Source organism: Lasioglossum baleicum, chromosome 20, assembly GCF_051020765.1.
Source record: "Lasioglossum baleicum chromosome 20, iyLasBale1, whole genome shotgun sequence".
Classification (NCBI taxonomy): domain Eukaryota; kingdom Metazoa; phylum Arthropoda; class Insecta; order Hymenoptera; family Halictidae; genus Lasioglossum; species Lasioglossum baleicum.
The window spans coordinates 2,263,144-2,284,792 of record NC_134948.1 but is presented as its reverse complement, the minus strand read 5'-3'; the positions used below and the strand labels follow the sequence as shown (position 1 = coordinate 2,284,792).

At 43.4% G+C, this 21,649-nt stretch overlaps 3 protein-coding genes across 4 annotated transcripts in view; all 3 read right to left on the bottom strand.

The window, feature by feature from the left end:
- LOC143218907 (uncharacterized) overlaps nucleotides 1–6,422 on the bottom strand; it is a 44,749-nt gene extending 38,327 nt beyond the window's left edge. Inside the window, exon 1 of one of the 2 annotated variants that reach the window (XM_076444474.1) lies at nucleotides 5,025–6,422. The gene's annotated coding sequence lies outside the window, so the exon portion shown is untranslated. The remainder of the gene's footprint in view (nucleotides 1–5,024) is intronic. The other variant, XM_076444475.1, reaches the window with a different exon arrangement.
- Nucleotides 6,423–12,438: 6,016 nt separating this feature from the next.
- On the bottom strand, nucleotides 12,439–15,766 carry LOC143218920 (quinone oxidoreductase-like protein 2). Its single transcript, XM_076444567.1, has 10 exons — nucleotides 15,509–15,766; nucleotides 15,103–15,206; nucleotides 14,438–14,768; nucleotides 14,089–14,322; nucleotides 13,832–14,023; nucleotides 13,320–13,504; nucleotides 13,117–13,208; nucleotides 12,935–13,049; nucleotides 12,736–12,865; nucleotides 12,439–12,676 (listed from the first exon to the last, which is right to left on the bottom strand). Exons 3-10 carry the CDS (start codon nucleotides 14,672–14,674, stop codon nucleotides 12,620–12,622), a joined length of 1,242 nt encoding a protein of 413 aa, XP_076300682.1. The 5' UTR covers nucleotides 14,675–14,768; nucleotides 15,103–15,206; nucleotides 15,509–15,766; the 3' UTR covers nucleotides 12,439–12,619.
- A 139-nt stretch (nucleotides 15,767–15,905) lies between these two features.
- LOC143218923 (uncharacterized) lies at nucleotides 15,906–21,643 on the bottom strand. Its single transcript, XM_076444570.1, has 5 exons — nucleotides 21,545–21,643; nucleotides 20,673–20,770; nucleotides 20,403–20,607; nucleotides 19,528–20,007; nucleotides 15,906–19,289 (listed from the first exon to the last, which is right to left on the bottom strand). Exons 1-5 carry the CDS (start codon nucleotides 21,618–21,620, stop codon nucleotides 19,165–19,167), a joined length of 984 nt encoding a protein of 327 aa, XP_076300685.1. The 5' UTR covers nucleotides 21,621–21,643; the 3' UTR covers nucleotides 15,906–19,164.
- Between the last annotated feature and the right edge of the window lie 6 nt (nucleotides 21,644–21,649).

The following is a 21,649-nucleotide window of genomic DNA, read 5'->3' as shown; positions in this document are numbered from 1 at the left end:
ATGACCACGCAGAACAATTATCTCATACAACCGTCACAGTCGTAGAAAATCCTTCGAATGGACCCGGGAGAACAAATGGTTGACATTTCACGGTGGGTTACATAAAAGCTGTTTCCGAATCGAAACAGAGAAACTTCGACTATCGCCGGTAGGATATATATACCGGCCGCCGCTGTGCGCCGCGGCGTGCCAATAAGACGAGAACCGCCAGCAGCGATAGTTGCCGGACAACTGGGTAACCAGTCAGCTTTCATTTTCGATAACTACCCGTTCAAATGTCTGCATTCTTTTTAAAGGTCGGTAATCGCGCGTAAGACCGTTAATCGTCAACGAAAAAAATTGTCAAACTGGTTGATAAATCTTATCGGGGATCGGGGAGAGGGATGGAGGAAGGGGGGTCCGGTTATAATTAGGCTCCCTGCTCCGGCTGGACTTATTTTTTCGTTCGGTTACGTAAGAACGTTACGAGGGCAACGCCACCAAGTGAAAGACAATGATACTTGCTAATTTCCATTTCAATTTCTCTAAACGCCACTCACGATCGCCCGGCTGCCGGTGCCCGGGTCAACGCAGACCCAGACGTTCCTTCCACGCGATAACTTACGACAAAAATTTCATTCGATTAACATGTGAAATAGGATCAGAGAGTTTCTGCTTTCTAGTCTCTAGATCTAGCAGTTCATCGAGGCGGACTTATCACAGCGCGAGGATCAAGTCGAGCCGTTTCCGCGATTTTCCTATCGATTCCAGTTCCTGGATCGCGAGACCGACTTTTCCGTCAGGTGTTCCGGTGATCGCTAATAAGCAACGGGCAGAGCGTGAGGCGGAGGCGTGCAGAAACGCGAGAGAAACACACCGGTAAAAACGGTTTCCCCGCACGGATTCGATTAATCTTGTTTACCGGAGCCCGGATCAGATCCACAACGATTTCCTGATAGCTCCCGATCGTTCTACCGCTTTCGTTCGGAATACCAGCCGCGAATTCAGCTCGTCGAGCATGTAGAACTTCGCTTCTCGATATTCTGATAAATCGAAAACGAACTGGTAGGAACGGTGGCAAGTTTTTGATCGGTACTAGAGTGTTGGGCGATTCTGCGAGCAAAGGCGAATCGAAGAGAAGAAATGCCTTTTTGTTGTACGAGCCCCCGTTTCCGAGAAAATCGATCTGGAACACGTGTAAGACACGCGCGGCGTTTGAAGCGCGCGCGCGCCCCGTCGCGAACTGCTCTGGAGCGTTCTTACTCGAAAAGGAGTTCTCTTAAACAGACGATAACTGTTTATTAATGGACTACACAACTGAACATTGAAAACTGGTACTTAAACATTGTCCGAAAATGGATTGGCTACGGTGAAACCCACTTTAAAAATTCTAGAATATTTATCGAGGAAGAGCGAAACCAGTCTGCAAACATCTGAAATGTTTTTGAGCCAAGTATAAGGACCTAGAGTATTTTTTCACGGAGTGAAACCTGCCTGGTTTCACTTCGTCAAATTAATATTCGGAAAGTGATGTCGCTGTTCTCGTGTTCATTGGATTATTTATTAATTCCAGAGACGCTGTACGACAGTGTTTGGACCGGGCGGATGTTGTTGCCGAAACCAACGGTATCGATAATTTCCTCGTTTCCATGAATCACTTGTGCTGCGTTGGTAATTGATGTCTCGTCAGTGCTATCGAGAAATAGTTGCTCATTAATGGAAATCGTTTCCCCGGCGAGCCGTTCGATAATTCAATAGACGATTCACAGCGCAAACCGGTTCGACGAGTGTGGTCCCCGGGCCGTCCGGAGAAAGGGGCTCATTCACCGGGCCGGACAATAAATTATTGTATCGAATTTAACGCATAAATTGAAACAGCCGAACAATGGTATTTACGGTATCTCGTCTATTACGTGTGGGCTTCATTGTGCTCCACGTGGCGCGAAAGAAAACGCACACGGCCGGTCGCGGCGACTATGAGTTGCACGAACCCCTGATAAATGCTCGGTCCCCGGAAGTCTGCGCGGCTCTGAGGATAGATAATATTTATGATCCTTCGCGCAATCATTTGCTCCATAAAACAGGACACGTCCGCGGTATAAACCACTGCGAATTAATGGAGTAGCCGACTGTGACAGCTGATCTTTAGGCAACTTCGCGATCTTTTTATCAAAGTTCCGACAGAAAATTTGTGCCGGTATATTCGCTCATTTTCGAAGAGTGGCCACAAATTTTTTGGTGGAGAAATAATCGCTGCATTTTTATTTGTAACTAGACAACGGACTTGATGCATTTATGACAAAAATGAAAATACTATTCTACTCCACTTTGTTGTAATTCTGGTAGAAAAGGTTTACTTTGAGCCTGTTTCTAAAATGCTAATTCTGAAAAAAGATTGTCGGAGCTACCGGGAAGAGATATTTGATACATAATTCAGAGTATGAAGGATCGAAGCGGACAAGGACTCGGCCGGCCGAAAAACGTTTCAAGGCGACCAGCGGGCCGGCAGAAAAATTGCAACATCGTTTTCCTCGTGCAGAGTTGTGATCGAGACGTCTGGCATTTAAATAGACATTTCACGATGCGGGCTGAGAGAAAAAAAAAAGATCGTCCGCCCGAGGATACGGGATCGTTCCTCGGCAATCGGTCGACTCGCTGATTTCTAATTGGTAGAAAGCAACGCGATGATGCCTCCTTTTTCCCGTTTCGCTCCGGCGAGCATCGGAACAGATTTTCCACCAAGGACAAATAGTTACAAGACCGAGCGCGATAATGCGACCGTTCAACCGGTGAAAACGGTGATCGCTTTCATTTACCGGCGGCTAATTAGCTGCGCCTATTTTTAGAAATTAATAACACACCTGCGATCCCGGACGACCGTACCCCCTATTTCAAAATGATTTACAGCGCTGGGGACTAATTGTAAATATTTTTTTGAATAAGTGAAACGTTTTGAAGACAATTGAGAATGATTAATTTTGTGATTTTCTGTCTCGGAATTGTCAGGGTTTGCGTGGTGGATTTCAGGATCAATGCACAGGATGGCAGAGTTTGTAAATAGGGTTGCTTTCAGCTGGGATATTTATTGTCCCGATTAGATAACAATTGCAGTGTGAGATTCGCCAGATGCATTGCGCTCGATTTGCAATCGGTGTTGCGTTCCTCGCAGCGTAAATAAGAAAGCATTCTCGTGACGTTATCTAACTGCGAGAAATCTAAGAGTTCCGTTTCACTTCGTGGCGAGTCACCATAAATCAAAGCAATACTTGCGTATTATTGTCCCTATCACAACCACGTCAAAGAATGCGTCAGTAAATCAATGCAGAGAACGCGAGCGAAAGAGAAGGAAAGAAAGAGAGAGAGAAAGAGAGGGACGCTGGACAGGCCAGAGTCATTTAATTGTAATTAAAATCGGATCCTTCGTGCACGAGCATGTCACATAAATGTAGCGGCTTGCTCGACGATAAATTCAATTTTAATGATTATAACGCGGATCGAGCTGCGGCAATTAATGCCATAACGGCATGACTTAATGAGTATTCCAATATCACGAATCTATCTAAACCGTATCATTTTTCAAAATGTTTAACAGCGTGTCATTACATCTGTCTTTCCGTGAAAGTACAAGTTGCAATTAATTTCTGGACTTTTTGCAGTCCCAGAAATTTGGAGAACAGTATTCGACTCACGGACTCCGAGAATTTGGGAATACCCAAGTCATGAACTCTTGGAATTTCGTAACAGCCAGGTCATCGAACCGCAGAATTTGGGAATACCGAAGTCACGGGGAACCGCCAGTTCAAGAATACTCTGTCATTAGCCATGACGAATGCAGTCATCCCTGCCGCCGGTGCTTGAAAACGATCAAGACGTATATGTTAGCCTGCAGACATCTTTGAATTACAGCATTCTGCGTACAGAGGCGCGCAGACCTCCACGAAACCCGCTATTAACCAGACACAGGTTTCCCTGTTCGAACGCGTTCAGAAATTGGCGCAACTCGGAGCAATCAATTACCCCGTGTTGCTCCAGAAATGATCTCCGACCAACAGAGCGACTGTGTTTGCATAAATCCCGGTCGAACGACGAAAAAACCAATGTGGTAAATTAACGCGGAACTGGCTCGATACCCTGTGTACGTTTCCCGGTTGTCCCCCTCCCCATACACACACGCGTATCCCAGTCTCCAATCAAGTAGAAAAAGAATCATCGATAGGACACGGTACGTACAGTCGAAGTAAATTTATCGCTCCGATCAAGAGTACGTGCGCGAGGATCGCCGCCTCTTTTTCGTGGGATCGCGATCTCCATATGTGAATCCGCGTGGCCGACACTTAGGCGAACCACCTGTTGCGCAAGGAATCGCTGATTGGCGGCGTGGAATCTTTATTTTTGTTTAGCGAGCTGCAACGGGCCGCGGTGTGGCATTAAGAAAGCGTGCCTCGACAGTGTCACTGATTGATGACTGTATGAAGACAATCTAACCTGGGGGGATCCGCTCGGCTCGCCTGTGGGATCTGCGAACGATCGGGACCCGTGGATGCCTTCGAAAAATTACGAAACCCCGAAATTCTCATTGCGATTAGTCCCGAGGGCCCATCCGTTCAATGGGGCACTTAAAAATTTTGAGAGACCATGGATTAAGTACTTCAGAGTTTTGGGAATCCGCGAGTTGAGTATCGAGTTCTTTGGGAGTCGATGAATGTAGTAATGTACTCCAAATTTTTAGGAGTTCACGAGTTAAGTAGGCCCCACGCAATAATTTTGCAAGCCGAAGGACCCGGATAAGAAGCAGCTGGGAAATGACTGTTGCAATGAAGTAGGGCACTTGAAAGTTTTGGGAGACCATGGATTAAGTACTTCAGAGTTTTGGGAATCCACGAGTTGAGTATCGAGTTCTTTGGGAGTCGATGAATCGAGTAACGTACTCCAAATTCTTGGGAGTTCATGAGTTAAGTAGGCCCCACGCAATAATTTAGCAAGTCGAAGGACCCGGATAAGAAGCGGCTGGGAAATGACTGTTGAAATGACGGAGCGAACGTTACCCGAGGAATCCTGGAAGCGTCGATGTCCGGTCGCCGGTTGATCGATCTTCGTTCGACGACCCCTGCGCGATCAGCGGAGCGGCTACAACAATGTCCACAGGACAGCGGCAGGCTATCGGTCCCTAGACGCACGCAGGATCACGCGCATGTTAACGCACAGTGCTTCCTCACAGTCGGCACAACTCATTCTATCCGGACACGTGAGTCTCGCACGAGCATCCTCGGGCCGAGCGTCGCGTCGGGATCCGACACCACCGACAAACACAAAACCCCCGATTTATCCTTGCCCCGCAAGCCGTGGACCGTCTCGACGATTCCCGATCGTGTTATCCACCTGAGATATCCGTCGCCGGTAAACACTTTCTCCCTCCTCCCTTTCCCTTTCTCTCTTCGGGCGGCCTCCCTCCCCCGCGCGCTGCTCGCAGGCACGAAAATAACCGTGATTGCACAGAGAACACGTCGACGATTTCTTCGAGTCACGAATTCCTAGGCCGAGCGTAGAAACCGGCACGTGCCGCGACGATCGGACGACCGGCTCGAGAACCTAACCGGCTCTAACTGTGTCCACGAGCCTCGCTGTGATGGATCCTCTTCCCTGCGGACCTTCCTTGAACCCTGCAGATGATCTAGAGGTCCCTCAAATGTCGCCAGAAAAATCAAGGAAAAATCCGCTCGACGAATTAACTCGCTTCAAAGGGAGGAGACCGTCGGTGTACCCTGAAATCGGTTTGCACTCGGCGAACACTTCCGATAAAAAAAGGAGTAGATCGGGAAACGAGACCCTCGTCTCCGGAGGGGAAACCACGAGATCACCGTCCGCCAGGATCCACGTCCGGATTCGTCAACCTCGCTCCGTGGAAGCGGTCGTCAGACTAAAGTCATCGTTCCACTGGAAACCGAGTACGTGCATGGGTTTCTTATCCCTCCTGTTAGCTCGAAATCCGTTCCTTCTCTCTCCTTCTCGCGAGCGCTGTGCCTCCCTGTCGCCTGGAACTCTTACTACCTCTCTCTCTCTCTCTCAGTCTAGCTCTTTCTCTCTCTCTCTCTCGCTCCGGTGGACATACTCTCTCCTTCTCCCTCTTGCCGATTCTGTCATCGACGACCTATGGTAGGGGCACCAATTCCAAGGATACCGGGCGCCGATTGGACAAAAAATTTTGTGGACACTTTGGAAATTTGTTGACAGCTTCTGTTATTCACCGGATCGGTCACATTGATGGTGGAACGGAGAAAATGGCTGCTAGAGGCTTCTTCAATTTTCGGGTACCACAGAGTCTGGCGAGGATAGGCTTCCGGAATTTTTTTTACGGAAACCGATCGAGATATCTTTTCGAAACTTTACATACTTGTGTAGATATGTTTGAACCACGTTCGTGAATTTTTTTACGTCCCTACGACCAAAATTGAAGAGTCGGTTAATGTAATTGTAAATTGTACATGATTTGATATTTTTCTCTGTGTTTCGCGGTACCAGATTATTTTCTCAGCGCGCGAGGAACGGAGTATCTGGCTCGGTTAGGGGATGAAGGAGAGAGCGGCTCTCGAGCGGCCGTGCTCGGAGCGATTTTATTTTCGCTGAATGTGATCTACGGGCGACTGGTTTCCAGGCAGGAGGGCGGAATTGACGGAAAGTCGATTGGTCTTTGCTCGCGGAGCTGAATTCGAACGGCGAAACAAGAGGCAACGAGTGAATTGTCGCGAAGGCCACCCAGCTCACTTTTCCCGTCGCACTTTTCTCAGCTGATTCCTGGCCTCTTGTTGGCGGCACTCTCTTTCTCTCCACCTTCCTGTCTGTTCTATTTTCGTTTCGCTCTCGTGTCCAGTCTCGAAGGAAAAGTACGAATTCCATCGCCGTTATCTCAATGCCGTCTAATCAATTCTTTTCCCTATTTTAACGCAACGATTCTATTGATGTATTGTTCTCGAATCAATCATCATACTCGCCAACTGCACTCGGAAATTCCTAGGATTCCTCTCGCGTAGAAATAGAATCGATTAGACGAGCTTAAAACGGTCGCAGACACGACGGAAAAAGTCAATTAAGTCGGATCAATTGTTCAATTTTTTTATATGCGGCTGTTTCATGAATCGTTGCATAATGCAGCGGTATTAAGTTGGCCTCGGCAACTTTAGGAAAGTATCGGTTATCGATTCTTTCACTGGCCTGCATTTCTTCTCTCTACAGTTGTACGTTTCAGGTAATTGTTGACCAGTGAGGAAGGAACGTGTAATTTCGGCGATGTCTGTTATTGGTATCAAATGTTCCACTTGTAAGCATGTAGTTCGTTCTCCAAACATGGTTTATGGGAAAGTACATACGAGGCACGAAACCTCTGTATAATTATCTTGATAGTCGAACAAGGGAATATTTGTTCCTGGCTGTGTGAAATATTGACACACTGTCTCAAATAATTCATCAATCCTAATAATGTCCATCCTGAAGCAGATCCAGTTGTCGATAAAATCCAGAGGTTTTGCATTGGTTTGGATCCTCATTAGATTTAATGTATTCTCTCCATGACTCTCAGCTGCCTCGTACATAATCTTGCCTACAGCACGATGAAGTATCGACAGCAAATTGAGATTGTGTCACCACGCAGGACTCCGACCAGTCGAACTACTGTTGTACATTGTAGCAAACGTTTTTTAAGAGGAGCAGGTAGGAAGCAGTGGATTACAGGGCCGTGTACAGCAACGATTTCGCACGTTGTACATTCTCGATGGTTTCCTAAGCGTGTTGAACAGTCCCCGGTGCCCCAAGATGAATGACAATCCTGTCGCGCCACGGTTCGTCAGGTCGGCCGACCCGCAAAAGAGTATACACTAATAACTGGAGCAAAGCTTGTTGTGTAAGCCGGTGGGTGGCCGCCTTTCTCTGCCTTCGTCGGCCAGGTTTAATACGGTTCGTTGTATGCGAGAACACCGATTCCCGTGGCCACGGGGATCGGATTCTTTTTACGCGCGGCGACATTAGAGCCCCGGGATCGGCTTTTGTGTAATAATTAGAACGGCGTCGGCCGCCGCGAGATATTTTAATTATACCAGGCTGTCTTAATTGTGCCTAATTGCGGTGTCAGGATACAGACCGAACCGAGTCCTCGACGAAAGTCGATATCGCGCGAGAAATATTAGCATCGTGTACACGCGAACCAGAATCTGCGTAACTACGTTTATATCTTCATTTCCATTGCATATTTTTTCAAGAAAAAATTATTACGTGCTCCTTAAACGTAGGGCTAATTATAATAAAAATTTCAAAAATATCCACTTCGTAGTTTCTTCACAAAAAAATCGTACCTCTTCAGGGACATTAACCAGGCGAGGAAATATTTAAATCTCTGGTAGAATTGTTCATTACGCTATTCCCCTGGTATTTTTTTGTGCGTAAAATTAAATCATTCTTTTTTACTTTGAAGAATTGGTCCCCGGGGACGCTAATGATGTAAAAATTCCTGCGAGTAATGGGCCCGCTTTTCCCGTAAATTACAAAATTAGAAAATCACCGGCGCCATTATCTCAGCCATAAAACGGGCGAAATTAATTCTCGGCCGTTCGGCGAGCGTAGGGTTAGAACTCCGAATGGCGCTGGCAATTACGATCGCTTTTCAATGCCTCGCCGCAGTTGCAGTCAACAACGATAATAAAGTTACGACAGACCGGTGTTAATGTTATGCAGGGACCGCGGGCTGGCCTCGTATTGTTGTGCCAATCGGTCCTGCTAGCGCATAGATCGACCCTCGGACAGTATCACCCTCGGAGAGCGTTGCCAGATGATAACACTTTCACTCGGCAACGTTCACGATCATTAATCAATCGTCGACGAGATCGACGTCGTCGGCATGCCACTTTTGACGATTCAATCGCACCTTGATCCTTTCGAATTTTTTTTTTTGGACATCACTATACAGATCCTTTCGAAATTTCTCGAGCACGTTACCATGATATTTAAGTAACCAACTGTAATTTTTCACTCAAATTGTGCAAAATTATAAACGTTGTTTTTTGAGATAAAATGCCTGTAACTTTGTCAATCATAAGAATTTTTCAATGAAATTTTCAGAGGATGTACTTGGAGGATGGTACAATCCACCTGCAGGATGGCAGCTGATTGGCTTAATTAGGTTAATTACGCGAAGCGGTTGAACTTTCGCACAGTTTTGATCGAGCAAAAAGAATCTAAATGTCACCGACAACTCCGCAGTCATGTTATGACACCGATTTCTAGGCGACATTTTCTCGGCCGGGTTAATGCGAAAGATCTAATTAGAAGGATGTCTTGATAGAACTGAGAAATATAGCTTGTAGGACAGACGGTTAATGCGAGAGAGATTCGGACATCTGTTGGACACAGTATCTCCCTGTCGCCGAGCTCGAGGTGTTACGTTACTGTTGCAGGAGAATGGTAACGAACACGATTGACCCAACTGCCATTTCTGGCCCGAAAATCAATTTTATCATTTCTATTTGCGAACGTTCAATAATCTCTGGTAGAAACACTCTAAAGCCCAACAAAATTGGAAAAAGATGCAAGCTTGTCCCTCCTTAAAAAATGAAGATAAAAATTAATTGGATAAGTGGTGGAAATGAAGGTTGAATAGTTTAGTGTAGAGCTGCGTTGTGAGTTAAAAATTGAATTTTTAAGAATTGTACACTTGTGTGGCCCGTGATCGGCGATCAATTTACCGGTCGACCAGAAAGAAAAGCTTTGTAAATGTCCCTTGCTCTTTTCTAATCATATTAGCATATCTGGGTGAACCGCGGTCTCGGGAGTGATTGTACAGATACGCAGCACCAGAGGCCATTTCCTTTTATCGTTGTTGCGGACAGAGCGACAAATGCCGTGTAAGTGCCACGCGGATATGTGACTGTCGTAAGCTCTCCCACTCGTTAACCGCCACGTACTTACTCGCCTCTGTTTCTCCGATCTCCAGCAGATCTCGTTCCTGTTTGAATCTACATGTCGATCCTCCATTATCTTCTCTCGATATCATACCGAATCAAAATTATTCCTGACGGCACACATAAGTGTCACAGAAGATCCCGACATGTGGTAGATATTTTATATAAAAAAAAATTAATATCAACAAGAAACATTTATTTTTTGCTGACCTTGCGTGACCTCCAAGGTCTGTATAAAGTATAAAACACATGTCTGCCTTCGTCACAAGACAATAAAATCTTCCGCTGGCACCATGGTCACAGTGTACTTACTTCTGGAATAGTCGAAGTCCCCGGCAGAAATTTATCGCAAAAGTAACATTGACCGTCCCCCACCCGGAGTTGGAGAAAAAAAGAAGTGGAGTTATCGATTTCGCCGGACCGACTTAATTCTTCTGTGCCAATCGCGAACCAGAATTACGTCAGGAATCGCACTCGCGGTGCCATTTTCGGGCGCGATTTCGCCATTCGCCGATCCTTCGAGGATAACGGAATCGGGTAGGGGAGCAACGGGTTGTAATCACCCGGCGATACGTGTCGCCGGGACACGTTTCTTTTCGGGCAGAAAGCCGAACTCAACACAAAGAATGAAGACCGTTCCGGAGTCCGACAAGAAAGTCTCCCCCCGTGACTTTTTGCCATCGTCCGATGGATATTATGTAACCTGTCCTTTCGATCCGCGCCGGGGAACCTTTATTTCCCTCCACCTCCCGACATCTGGCAAGCAGATCGTCCGCAATTCCTCTTTCCACCGGCACGGTTAATTGAAAGATCGCGTATCTATCTGTACACGGCTAATGTGCTGCGGCCGAGCGTAATATCGGGGACATTTTTCACCGATTAGATCCCCAGTCCTGGCTCCCGTTTGTTATAAACACTCACGGAAAAAATATAAGAATTATCAGGACCTGATTAGAGTATATCTGGCTAGGTCTAAATTATGGAAGCCTAATGAGTGGACAGCGGATTGTATGCATCTATGAAGTTATTCAGAATATTAACAAAGAAAATAAATTTCTATTTCACACGAGTTCGTTGCAATTCCGATAGAAAATGTTTACTTCGCATAAAGATCCGCTATCTGCTAACGAGATCCTGAATCGTACAAATGAATAAGTCAAGGAAATTATAATTTCACGAAAAGAAAAAAAATAGTAATGAAGTATTTTAACGACTAAAAAGTGTGCCTGGACACAGTACACGAACGTGTTTCTGCGAGGCATGCCGAATCAATTTCAATCGGTTAAGTCTGTCAGCCATACGTTCGATAAAAATGGAAATGTAAAGGGTCAATCAATTCCGCGATTCGCGGAAGGACCCCCCGAAGGCAGTGGTCAGCCTAATGCAATTAGAATCACTGGTACCACGGAATGCAGTTTAACGGAATCGTTGATCGGGTGCGCGCAACGGCTTGGCATGGCGGTGCGAAAAGATCTCATATTGAGCGTCGATCTAGCCGCGGCAGGAAAAGCAAGAAACGTTGCGAAAGAAATCGACACAATACCTAAATCGATGACGAAGTGACCGGCCTGCCGGCCACGGCCGGTCGAAAGAAACCGGCGGACTATGCGGGACATAAATCACCGTTAAAATGCAGGCAAACGCAGTGTTCGTAATTTTTCCGTCTCCCCTCGACCGCCGGTGTGTGTGACACCGTCAGTCGCAAGGTTTTCTAGAGAAAGCAACATTTACATAAGGACTCCGAGAGACCGATACATATACCGTAGCCGGACTGGACAATTGAATTTTGAAATCGCGCGCTCTACCACACCCACGATTACCCCAGGGGGTGCTACCTTGAACCCCGGGCCCGGCCATATGATTAACGATACGAAGGCGTTCTAATTGGCCTTCGTCTCGCAACGAACCGCGAAACGCGGCTACGGAATGCGCCCCGCATTCCGGAGCCGATATACATTTTCAAGGTGACCTTCGCGCGATGAAATAACGAGGTCAAAAAGTGGACTGAATAAAAATTTTTTTACCGATTTAGCCTTCGGCGGAGTTAGCTAAGGTACCGGACAACACCCACGCTGTTCGTATCCATTTATAGATTATGTTTCAGCCGAATATTCTATATTCTTTGTTCCTTTCAAAAATCAGCCGGAACCACTTGTAGAATTTTGTCACTGTTGCGGCAACCACAGTTTTATTGGCCAGCGCTGAAATCGGTGTATGCTAATGCAAAATTCTTTGCTACCATTCGAGGAACATATTTATAATCGACGAGCGACCGTTCTCAAGACTTTTACTTCGGGCTTCGATCGCCATTCGGTAGCGCCGCAACAAAACGCTCTAGTTTCGATAAAAGGACATTGAGCAACCGATAATGACCGCGGCCCAGTTGGTACGCCGCTACCAGGCACAATCGTATGCGTGCAATTTTCTGTTGTCTCGTTGAGCACCACGTGGACCCTTGGACATGAGCACTGGTCATGGGAAAAAAACGGATAGTCTAAATAAACATAGAGACGAATTAGAAACCCTATCCTTTATTGTAGATGCGTAAAAAATAGTTTACTGTACAGTGCATTAACGTGGTCTAATCACTTAATAAACAGCCTCGATAAAGCGCTTTTCTATTCGCTTTGTTAGCAGAATTTCTGTAACACTATTAGCAATATTATGCATTTGATTTATGGAATAAGTCTTTCGCATTATTCTTTGTCCGCTAATTTCGCTTCAGCCTCCTTGTTCCTTACATCGATTATGACCTGTGAATCGAACAATTAATTTTTATTCTATCCGAGGTCTGTCTCTACAAGTCACTCACTTTTCCAGGTGATTTGCTCTTTTGTATGAACCCTACTGCCTCGTTTACATTGCACAGACCGACAGTCAGGGCGCAGGTTGGTTTAATCAGACCCTCCTCGAAAAATTGTAAAACGTCCTCGCCAGCTTGGCTGATTAAACAAAGACGGTCAAAATAAAGTAATACTCCCTTGATTTACAATATTAAAAAATGCGTGTACCGATATTCCTCGGGTTTCTTTTCCTTGTACTCTCTCAAATTGAACCCAGACACACTGAAACGATCCGAATCGTTCTCCGTTATGGTCGCAGTTGATCCGGCAATTATTACCCGGCCTTGAAGACAGTCATTAATAAACAAAAAGTTATCCTATACTTTAAAAATTGATTTATCGATTTATACCTTCGCGAGATAGATGATGTACAACTACAGCGAAGTTGTCGTCTCGCAACAAGTCTTTCATTGTCGCGCCTTTTTTGTAGATACTGGTGAAGCTAAAAACACGATACACCTGCTGCCACTATTCATTACCTGATTAAAGCCGCCGCGTGAGAATCTTTATGATTTTTGAATTGCCGATTCTCCGGAGACGCTTATCAACTTACCAGCTGATCACTTTTTTCAAGTGCTCCCCGTCGGCATCGGCAAAGATTTCCTTAATGTCTTTCTCAGCTGCTACCTCCTCTAATTGTTTCATTACCTTGCCGTCCTTGAATTTCAAGGTCGCGAGGACTGAACCCTTGCCTCTGGCTATGCTTGCCCCTTCTTCGGTGGCACAGACCCCGATCACCTGCATCAATTATTGTTCTAACACTCCTCTATCTCTTTTGTCTTCTCAGGGGGTAGACTCAAATTTTTTCTCATTACTCTTTACTAAGATTTTTCCATTTACGAGGAGTAATTTTCTAATTACGCCTCGTAAATGTAAAAATAGGATTTTACAGACTATAGCCTAGCGCTTTTGACTATTGAAAAACCCCATCTTTGCATTATCAAGAAATGAGAAACTGCATCCCGCACCCTTGCAATCCTGGAAACGAGAGACTACCCCCTTAAACTTCATCAGAATTAGTGTATCTGGGTTCGTTATGCCTCTTGCTAGTGCTTAGGGTCCAACCTGAGCTTTGTAAACATTAGTAGCAAGGTCAACAGCAGCCAGACCAATGCTGCTCATCCCCACATTGATGATAATGATATCATCCTCCTGGAGATTCACTTTGCTCTCTAACGCAAGCAATGCGGAGACATAGTCATCGATCAGACTGATTGCTTCGATGGTCTTAACTTCAGCTGGTATCTTCCAAATATCCTGCAAGGGATGCTTGTATTTCATTGTACAGAAAAAGAGATGATCGGTTGAACAAAGTTGCTTACTTCAACGTTAGCTATGCATTGTTCACTGAGACCTCCGAAGCAGTCTTTGTTGAGTGCGATCACCTTGTCCCCTATGTTGTATCCATTTTTCTGTGCCTCCTCTCCAACCTGGACCAAATTGCCGACAAACTCCTGACCAAGTATCTTCGGCAAATTCGGTTGAAAGGTGTACGAATTTTCGGCTAGCAACACGTCCGATGCACTCAGAGCGCAATACTGCACGTCTACGATGACCTGACAGTGTAAATCATTTTTTGATTTGGTGCTTAGGACCGGGAGAATGATTTTCTATGTTCTCTTTCGGTGCACGGGGTTTTCCACGTGATTTAGTTTTATTTTGCGAACTTACTTCGTTCGGTTGCGATATTTTAGGAGGCTCAAAATTATCTACAACCAGAGGACCGCCGAAGTGTTTCAGCACTGCGGCAGAAATTGTTTCAGGAACCGGAGCGCTCTTGCTATCTAGGTTAGGTTTGCTGTACCTCGCTGTGGTGCTGAATCTGATCAATCTCGTTCGTATTGGAAACTTTCCGAGATGATTTTTACAAAAATTTGTTAAAATTCTCCTGCTTAGTGTGGCCGACATTTTTCAATTCTACACTTTTGTATTTCTCAAACACTGGGGATACCATTGGATACCATCACCGGCGTACTGTCCCAGACAAACTTGTCATAGAGTGCTGCGGATGCGCGGCAAAATTCAAATGTCGATTCAGGTAAAATCGATATTTTTGTATATCGATAATGTGGATATTTGAAAAATATATTCGACTATAGGTCATCTAACGTTTTCGTTGCACTAAATATAACGTGAATAGCAGTAAGTCCTCGACTTTCGCGGATTTTTATAAGCGGATTGGAAAACCAATTCCGAACTGTGAAATTCGTTTTTTAAAGTTTAAAGTGCTTAGATAAAAATGAAATCTTTCAGATTCGACCGGAAAGCGCTGGAACGAATCAACCGCGTGAGTCGAGGACTTATTTAATGCAAATTAAGCTGGTGCGAGTACTTACCGATCACGAAATCTGTTGCATATCCAAGGCACAATGCATTTTCCATTAAAGAGGACGCAGAATGTTTCGGTGAGAGTGCCATAGAGACCACAGACAGAAATGAACTATGACATAAAAAAGAATAACATGAACACCTTGAAAATAGAACACGAAAAACAAGAATTACATTGAAACAATATTTAACAAAAATTTCATTTTTTAATTTCTTAATTCGTGACACGAAAAAATTTGTTTTTAACGTTTTTGTAATCTAGAATCTAACGCACGTGTACGGAAAAGTTTCGCAACATGGTGCAATCGTCACGCGCAAAATATTTACAAGATTGTAACCAACAAGTGACACCAGCTTCGCAAACATGTAGCACGCTTAGGTGACAATCGAATTATGCTATCTGTTTCACCGTACCTTCTAAACAAAAGAAAATACAAGTGTTAAATCACTGTTTTCTTGGGGTTGAACGATTAAGAAAATAAAAAATAAGAGCACTATGAACAGTCAGCCCGGAAGGGGTGGAAAATTTCAACCGGAAGTGATTCGGACACGAGGATGAATCATGCTTCCCCGACACTGTTTAAAAGGCTACTGATACGCTCGAGTTTTGTTTCTACTGACAAAGTCGTGCCACCCCACCAAGCTGTTTTCTTTTTGCATGTTACCCCCACCACCATGCTGAGTGATTTTTCATTTTTTGCTTTTTCAATGTATATGTTTATTAATCAACTAAACGTAGAATGTACATACAACACTAATGAAATGTTTATGCGAAGACTTGCGGGGGTTGGTTGCATGAATGATAATAGCGTAATTAGTTGGAAGTTTATTTCAAATTAATTCTTCCTCGCAGAACTGTAACATTGGTCTGTTAACATTAGTTTATTATTATTGCATGTGTTATTTTACATAAACTGATAAAGGAATACATTCGTAAAGTACAAAGCATCTGAATTATATACTCGTTATGTTAATATCATTTTGCAATTGATTCGCCCTTTTCTTCCTGCTATTTTAATGATCGGTACATGATTATATCTAATAACAGAGAAATATGTTAATAATTCGATACGCTTCTAAAGAATCGGTGAAAAAGATTAAGTACAATCCGTAATACACTCGTATAATACAACGAATGAGAGAATGATCGAGCAATCCGCCCTCGCATTGTTCGTCCCCATTTCTTTTTTTTTTGTTATTTATTTATATATTTTTCTTTATTTCATAAATGATTAAAAAATACAAACGGTGAATAATCGTTAACGAAATCAATCGATCACACTGAACGAAGCGATGACGTCGAAGAATCCGGATGAAATCTATATTCATTGACAATTATATCATTCCATGCGTGTCAAACAGTATGGCCAGCCGTACCCATCAGCACTATCACGAAACAGTCATGGCGCCACGAAGGGAAATTGTTAATTAATTATTTAATCCCCTCTTAAAAACGAACGCGGATCATAGAAACTAAATTTCATGACCAGATTAATGTTTAAAAGTATAAGACGGCGACGAGTATGACTAGTACGTTATTAGAATCATTCGTTAGAAAAGTATCAACCCTCGGACGGCGCGGCGTGGGTCCATTTTGACCCAGGGCCACAAATATCCCAATTTCAGAAATTCCAATTTTCCAGCAGTTCAATTCGTCATTCATTACAACAAGATTAATGTGAATTAGAGCTGACCGTGGGTCAGTTGTCTATTCTGGGTCTATTCTGACCGAGATCTCAACGAATTAAATTCCGAAAATTATAAAAAAATTTTGAATGTAAGGATTAGAGTGGATTAAACCCTAGCTGGTATAAAATTTTCGAAATCATCCACCTCACGAGGGTTATACTTGTTCGAAACTCCTTCTTGTTAGTTCGAATAAAACTAAACACTATTACGCTTAGAATACTTCGATCACACTTTACAGTGACGAAGCAACGGAAAAGCGTCTACGTCAACGAAATACCTTATCGGTTTTAGCTACATTTAACGTTTCGACTGTTTTCGAATTTTCTGTTTGGAAAACATACTGGGGGAATGAGAACTATACTGCAATTTCATGATTATCACGGTCTGATGAAAACTCTAGCTACGTTACATAGAATGAACAATACGAACACTTTTGTTCCCACTCTCGGTGACTTTGCACTGTCCAATAGCAATTTTGCACTTCGACAACCGGTGCGAATCCTAAAATCATTTTTTGATCGTGCCTCATTTTTCTGAGAAATTTGATTTTGATATTTAACCGTTACAGTTATCTCCGAAAAAATTGCCAAAGTTGCAAAAGTGATTTTCCTTGAATATCGAAGAATCGTCGTACTGGTTTTCGAGAAGATAAAAGTGAAAATTGGTTGGACAGTGGTTATCAAGAGAAAATGCTAGGTTCTAAGCATTTTTCGTTGGTAGCATAGCTGGGTTACAAGAACACATACGTCGACAAGAGTTCGTCTATGAAATTTTCTCGTTACAACATATCAAAACAGTATACTGTGTGCATTCACGTTCGATAATACTGTGAATGTTGTCTCTCGTGTTTATAATCCTACGCAGAATATCAGGATATTACTGCCCACTGTAGTGTCGACTCGTACAATTAATGGTTGATCAGAAAGAAGCGTACGAGTCCTTGCGTTTGTCTTTTCGTGTGTGTTTACGTGTCTCTCTCTCTCTCTTGGTTTAGTATACAAAAGTCTCGATTACAAACGTTAGTACAAAAGTCTTCGATCACAAACGTTAGTACAAAAGTTCGATTATGCGAAAAACTATTGTTACCTTTCCCGTCGCTTAGAATTCAAAAACGTTACGTTTAATTACGTTTAAATCTATGTGTCTGGAATGCTGCGTTAATATAATACTTCTAATTCAACGTCGATGTTGTTACATCAAAAAGTCATTTGTATCTCGTTCGAATGTATACTCTCTTTCTCTCTTTCTTTCTCTCTCTCTCTCTCTCTCTCTCGTACAGTTGGCGACAAAAATCATCATTATCATTATCATTGCTATTTTCCTCGGCTCTTTTCCGTTGTGCAACAAGCTTCAGTTCTATAGGTAAACACAAAAAAAGGAAGATGTAGCGTGACGTGAACCAAAAGCAATTCGAAGATCGTTTCGTCGAACACATCGTATCTTTTCTTTTCTCTCTGTATTTTCGATGAAATTTTACAATAAATCAGATCGAACTCCAACAAGCTCGCAATCTATTAAATCATTCCCAACGAAGTTTTTCGGCCTGACGGCGATGACTCTGATCCAATGATTATCTACCCTACACCACTGTTATAGTCATCGAACACGCGATCAAAATTTTCGTGGAATACTTTCATTACCGATACACAATACTGGGCCAGTACAATTAAAAAAAAAAGAAACAAACAAATACAACCAAGAAATAAATTAAATTGAACCCTTCACTTTTACAATAACTATATCTTATACACTCTGGTACATTACACAACAAAAAAAATAGTATCGCTAAAATTAGAAGCAATAACAAAAGGTATAAAACACGAGTACGCCAACGCAAATACTCACGGAAAATATTTTTGTTACCACTTTTATAGAATTCAATTTACATTACCATCGTTTTGCTACACAATGTACTAAAATGTACAAAGACCATTTTATTCTGACAACGAAACGTTTGGTAAAATTTTCGTTTGCAATTACGGGTGTTCACAGCGTAAAAATTGTACCGCGCGAACAATTACGTCCAGCATTGTATAATATTCACCCCGATAGCTACAAAATGGATCCTACGAGCGTCCCGCGGACGCCGTTAACGTTGAAACGTATCAGATCGATTTAATTAAACATTTCCCAAAACGACAACCAATCCGAATTTCATAACAAAACCCGCATCCTCCCCCACTACCTGGCAGTTCTCTGAACGTATCTCTGCAAGCTTTTACGTATACGAAAAAAACTGCACCATTCACTAGAAAAATCTGCGAAGAATCGACCGAATACAAGAAAACCACAAAAGAAAGCTTCAACCCCAATCGTGTTCAATTCAATCAATTCCAACGTCGTTTTTTCTCATTTTTTTAAAATTACAATCTAGGTTAAACTTAAATTCTGTCTAGGGACTCGATCGCCTCGCCGTTGGTGGCTATTTTACACTTTTTTTGTGGTTGATTGTACAGGGTCTGCAGGGGTACATGAAGCAGTTCCACGATTTGTATAAAATTAGGCTCTGCAACAGAAATACAGTTCACAATCCATTAGTCTCGTCACCTTCAAGATACAGACTGAAAGTCTGTAGGGACTTGAATCCTGAAATGATATCCTGTTTCCTCAACGTAGTCTCACGCTGGGATTTCTCGAAAAATTGTCTAAAATCGTCTTTGAATGCGTTAGGAGGGACCCCAGGACGCCATAACAGGATTGCGTCTGTTTCATGAGCTTGTACATGCGTAGAGGGCGTTACTCACCATTCTCGGCGGTAATGTGTCCATGTCTAATTAAAAAGTCGAGAGCAACTGGTACTGATGTCGTCTTGAAGTGCGAGGACAATATCCTTTCTAGGCATTCGTTGACTGGAAGCAACTCGAAAGTCTCCACCTCGCCGTCGTTGTTGCTGGGCACGAAATCGGGTGGTAGCTCAAGGTCGTAGACAAATTCAGTGTTTGGGAACAGGCCCCTTTCGCTCTCGAAGAACAGCGATACGCAGCCGGCGCTCTTCAGCTTTGCGACAAGGTTATTGGGGATGCTGGCTTCTTCCCCGGCTTCTTTGATAGCGGTCTCGTTGATGCCATAGCCTACACTCAATCCGCCGCTGACCATGTTATCCCAATAGCCTGGCCAGGTCTGCTTGTTTGGGCTACGTTTTTGCAACCATATTGACAGACCCTTCACCGGGTCGTTGACGTACCCGTTAATGTCCACGCCGTACTTACGGATCCCGAATAGACCTAGACAAGTGACCTTGTTTAATCTTACTCGTATCAGGACTAGGTAAATAACTGTTGTTGGTGTGAAAGGACATCCACTCAGGGTATCCCAGACCTAACCCCCAGATCTACTCTCGCGGTTAAATCACTCTATTCCGGCCGAAATTTAATTTAAAAAATTGTGTTAAGTAGCATCTGGGTTAGTTCTAGGCTTATTCAAAGTGTGTATCAGAATCGTTGGAATTTTATTTTAAATGTAACACGATTTATTGATTTAGACCTTAAAGTGAAGTGTGCTACTAACCTACATGTATAGATACTTTCTGTGAACCAATTTCTGAGGGAAGAGTGAGTGTTAGTCTTTATAAAGGAATATACGAGGATAAAAATGGATGAAGAAGGAGATTTGGGCTTACATGTAGCAGATCGGTCCATTTTGAACAGAGGAGGTGTGTTGAACTGTGCACGCACTTCGTAGCACTCCTCTCTCCAGCCCCGTAGGGTCACAAACTTTCCACCGGCCTGCCATTCCCTCAGAACCTCGTCGACACGGGCACTCCTCTCGGCGTAGTCCCGATATGCCGGATTCAGTTGCACATACTCCGGATGTACTTGGAACACCTTGAAAACAACAGACAACCATTAAGACTTGGTCGAAGACCCTGTGATTAAGGTTGTCGAGTTACCTGAGGGTAATTTAACAATTCCTTTATCACATCTGGACGCACAAGCCCCACTTGCTGTCCATCGACAACGAATGCCCTGCATTCACCTGTATGGAAACCTAAAACATCAAATCGACTATAGGAACCTAATCCCTGCAGTATGTATCCCAAGTTAGGAAAACATAACTATATACTTTTCCTTTTTTTTTCTCACACACACAGCGTATTCCGCGTCCATTGCACTAACATTGCAAAACATAAAAATAAATATAATACACAAAAAACGTAATCGGGGCTTCAATGCAAAAAAAATTAAACAAGATCTTTTTATTAACGGATCGAATAATACGGATTTACACGAGTAACGCGTATATTTGTAGAAAAAAAAGAATATATATATATCTAATATATATATTTGATATATACACATATATATGTATATATATACATAATATATATGTACAATTACTTCGAAAATATAATGTTTTCCGCGTTCGTCTGTGTATCGCGTGAAATTTCGGTTATTCTATACATTATACAATTATATTACACAAGATATATTTTCGGCATCTAGTTTGACAAATATATGTATACAACCTCAGCCACTCAAAATATTTATTAAGGGAAAAAAGTGGGCGATCGGACCTAGGACGGGGACGAATCGTTGCTGATAACGAATTTTTACGAATAAAATATCGTTTCTCGGGGGGGAATCGGGGGAACTGTGATTATTTCGTTAATAATACCAGAAAGAATACACAACAGACTCGAAATCAATATCTCAGTAGACAGGTCGCAAAGCAACCCGTGTTCTACGTTCTATTCATCCTAGTTTTGGATAGGCGGGAACAACGGCTAGTTAACGCGCGCTCGAGGCAAACAGTTCCACTTACCAGACAGGTAAAAGCAGTTGAACTTGTTGGCGAGCTTTAGTACGCGTGACATCGGTTTCTTATCACTATCCGTCATGATGTTTCGCTGTCGTTAGCCAGCTGTGA

Bases quoted from the DNA above. Each gene is read 5' to 3' on its own strand.
- LOC143218920 (XM_076444567.1), bottom strand. From the start codon at position 14,674: ATGTCGGCCACACTAAGCAGGAGAATTTTAACAAATTTTTGTAAAAAT. The intron at 14,323-14,437 runs GTAAGTTCGCAA...TTACACTGTCAG, and splicing joins AAATATCGCAACCGAACGAA to GTCATCGTAGACGTGCAGTA. The intron at 13,505-13,831 runs GTTGGACCCTAA...TAATTGATGCAG, and splicing joins CTAATGTTTACAAAGCTCAG to GTGATCGGGGTCTGTGCCAC.
- LOC143218923 (XM_076444570.1), bottom strand. From the start codon at position 21,620: ATGACGGATAGTGATAAGAAACCGATGTCACGCGTACTAAAGCTCGCC. The intron at 20,608-20,672 runs GTAACTCGACAA...GTTGTTTTCAAG, and splicing joins AATTGTTAAATTACCCTCAG to GTGTTCCAAGTACATCCGGA. The intron at 20,008-20,402 runs GTAAGCCCAAAT...TCACTTGTCTAG, and splicing joins AATGGACCGATCTGCTACAT to GTCTATTCGGGATCCGTAAG.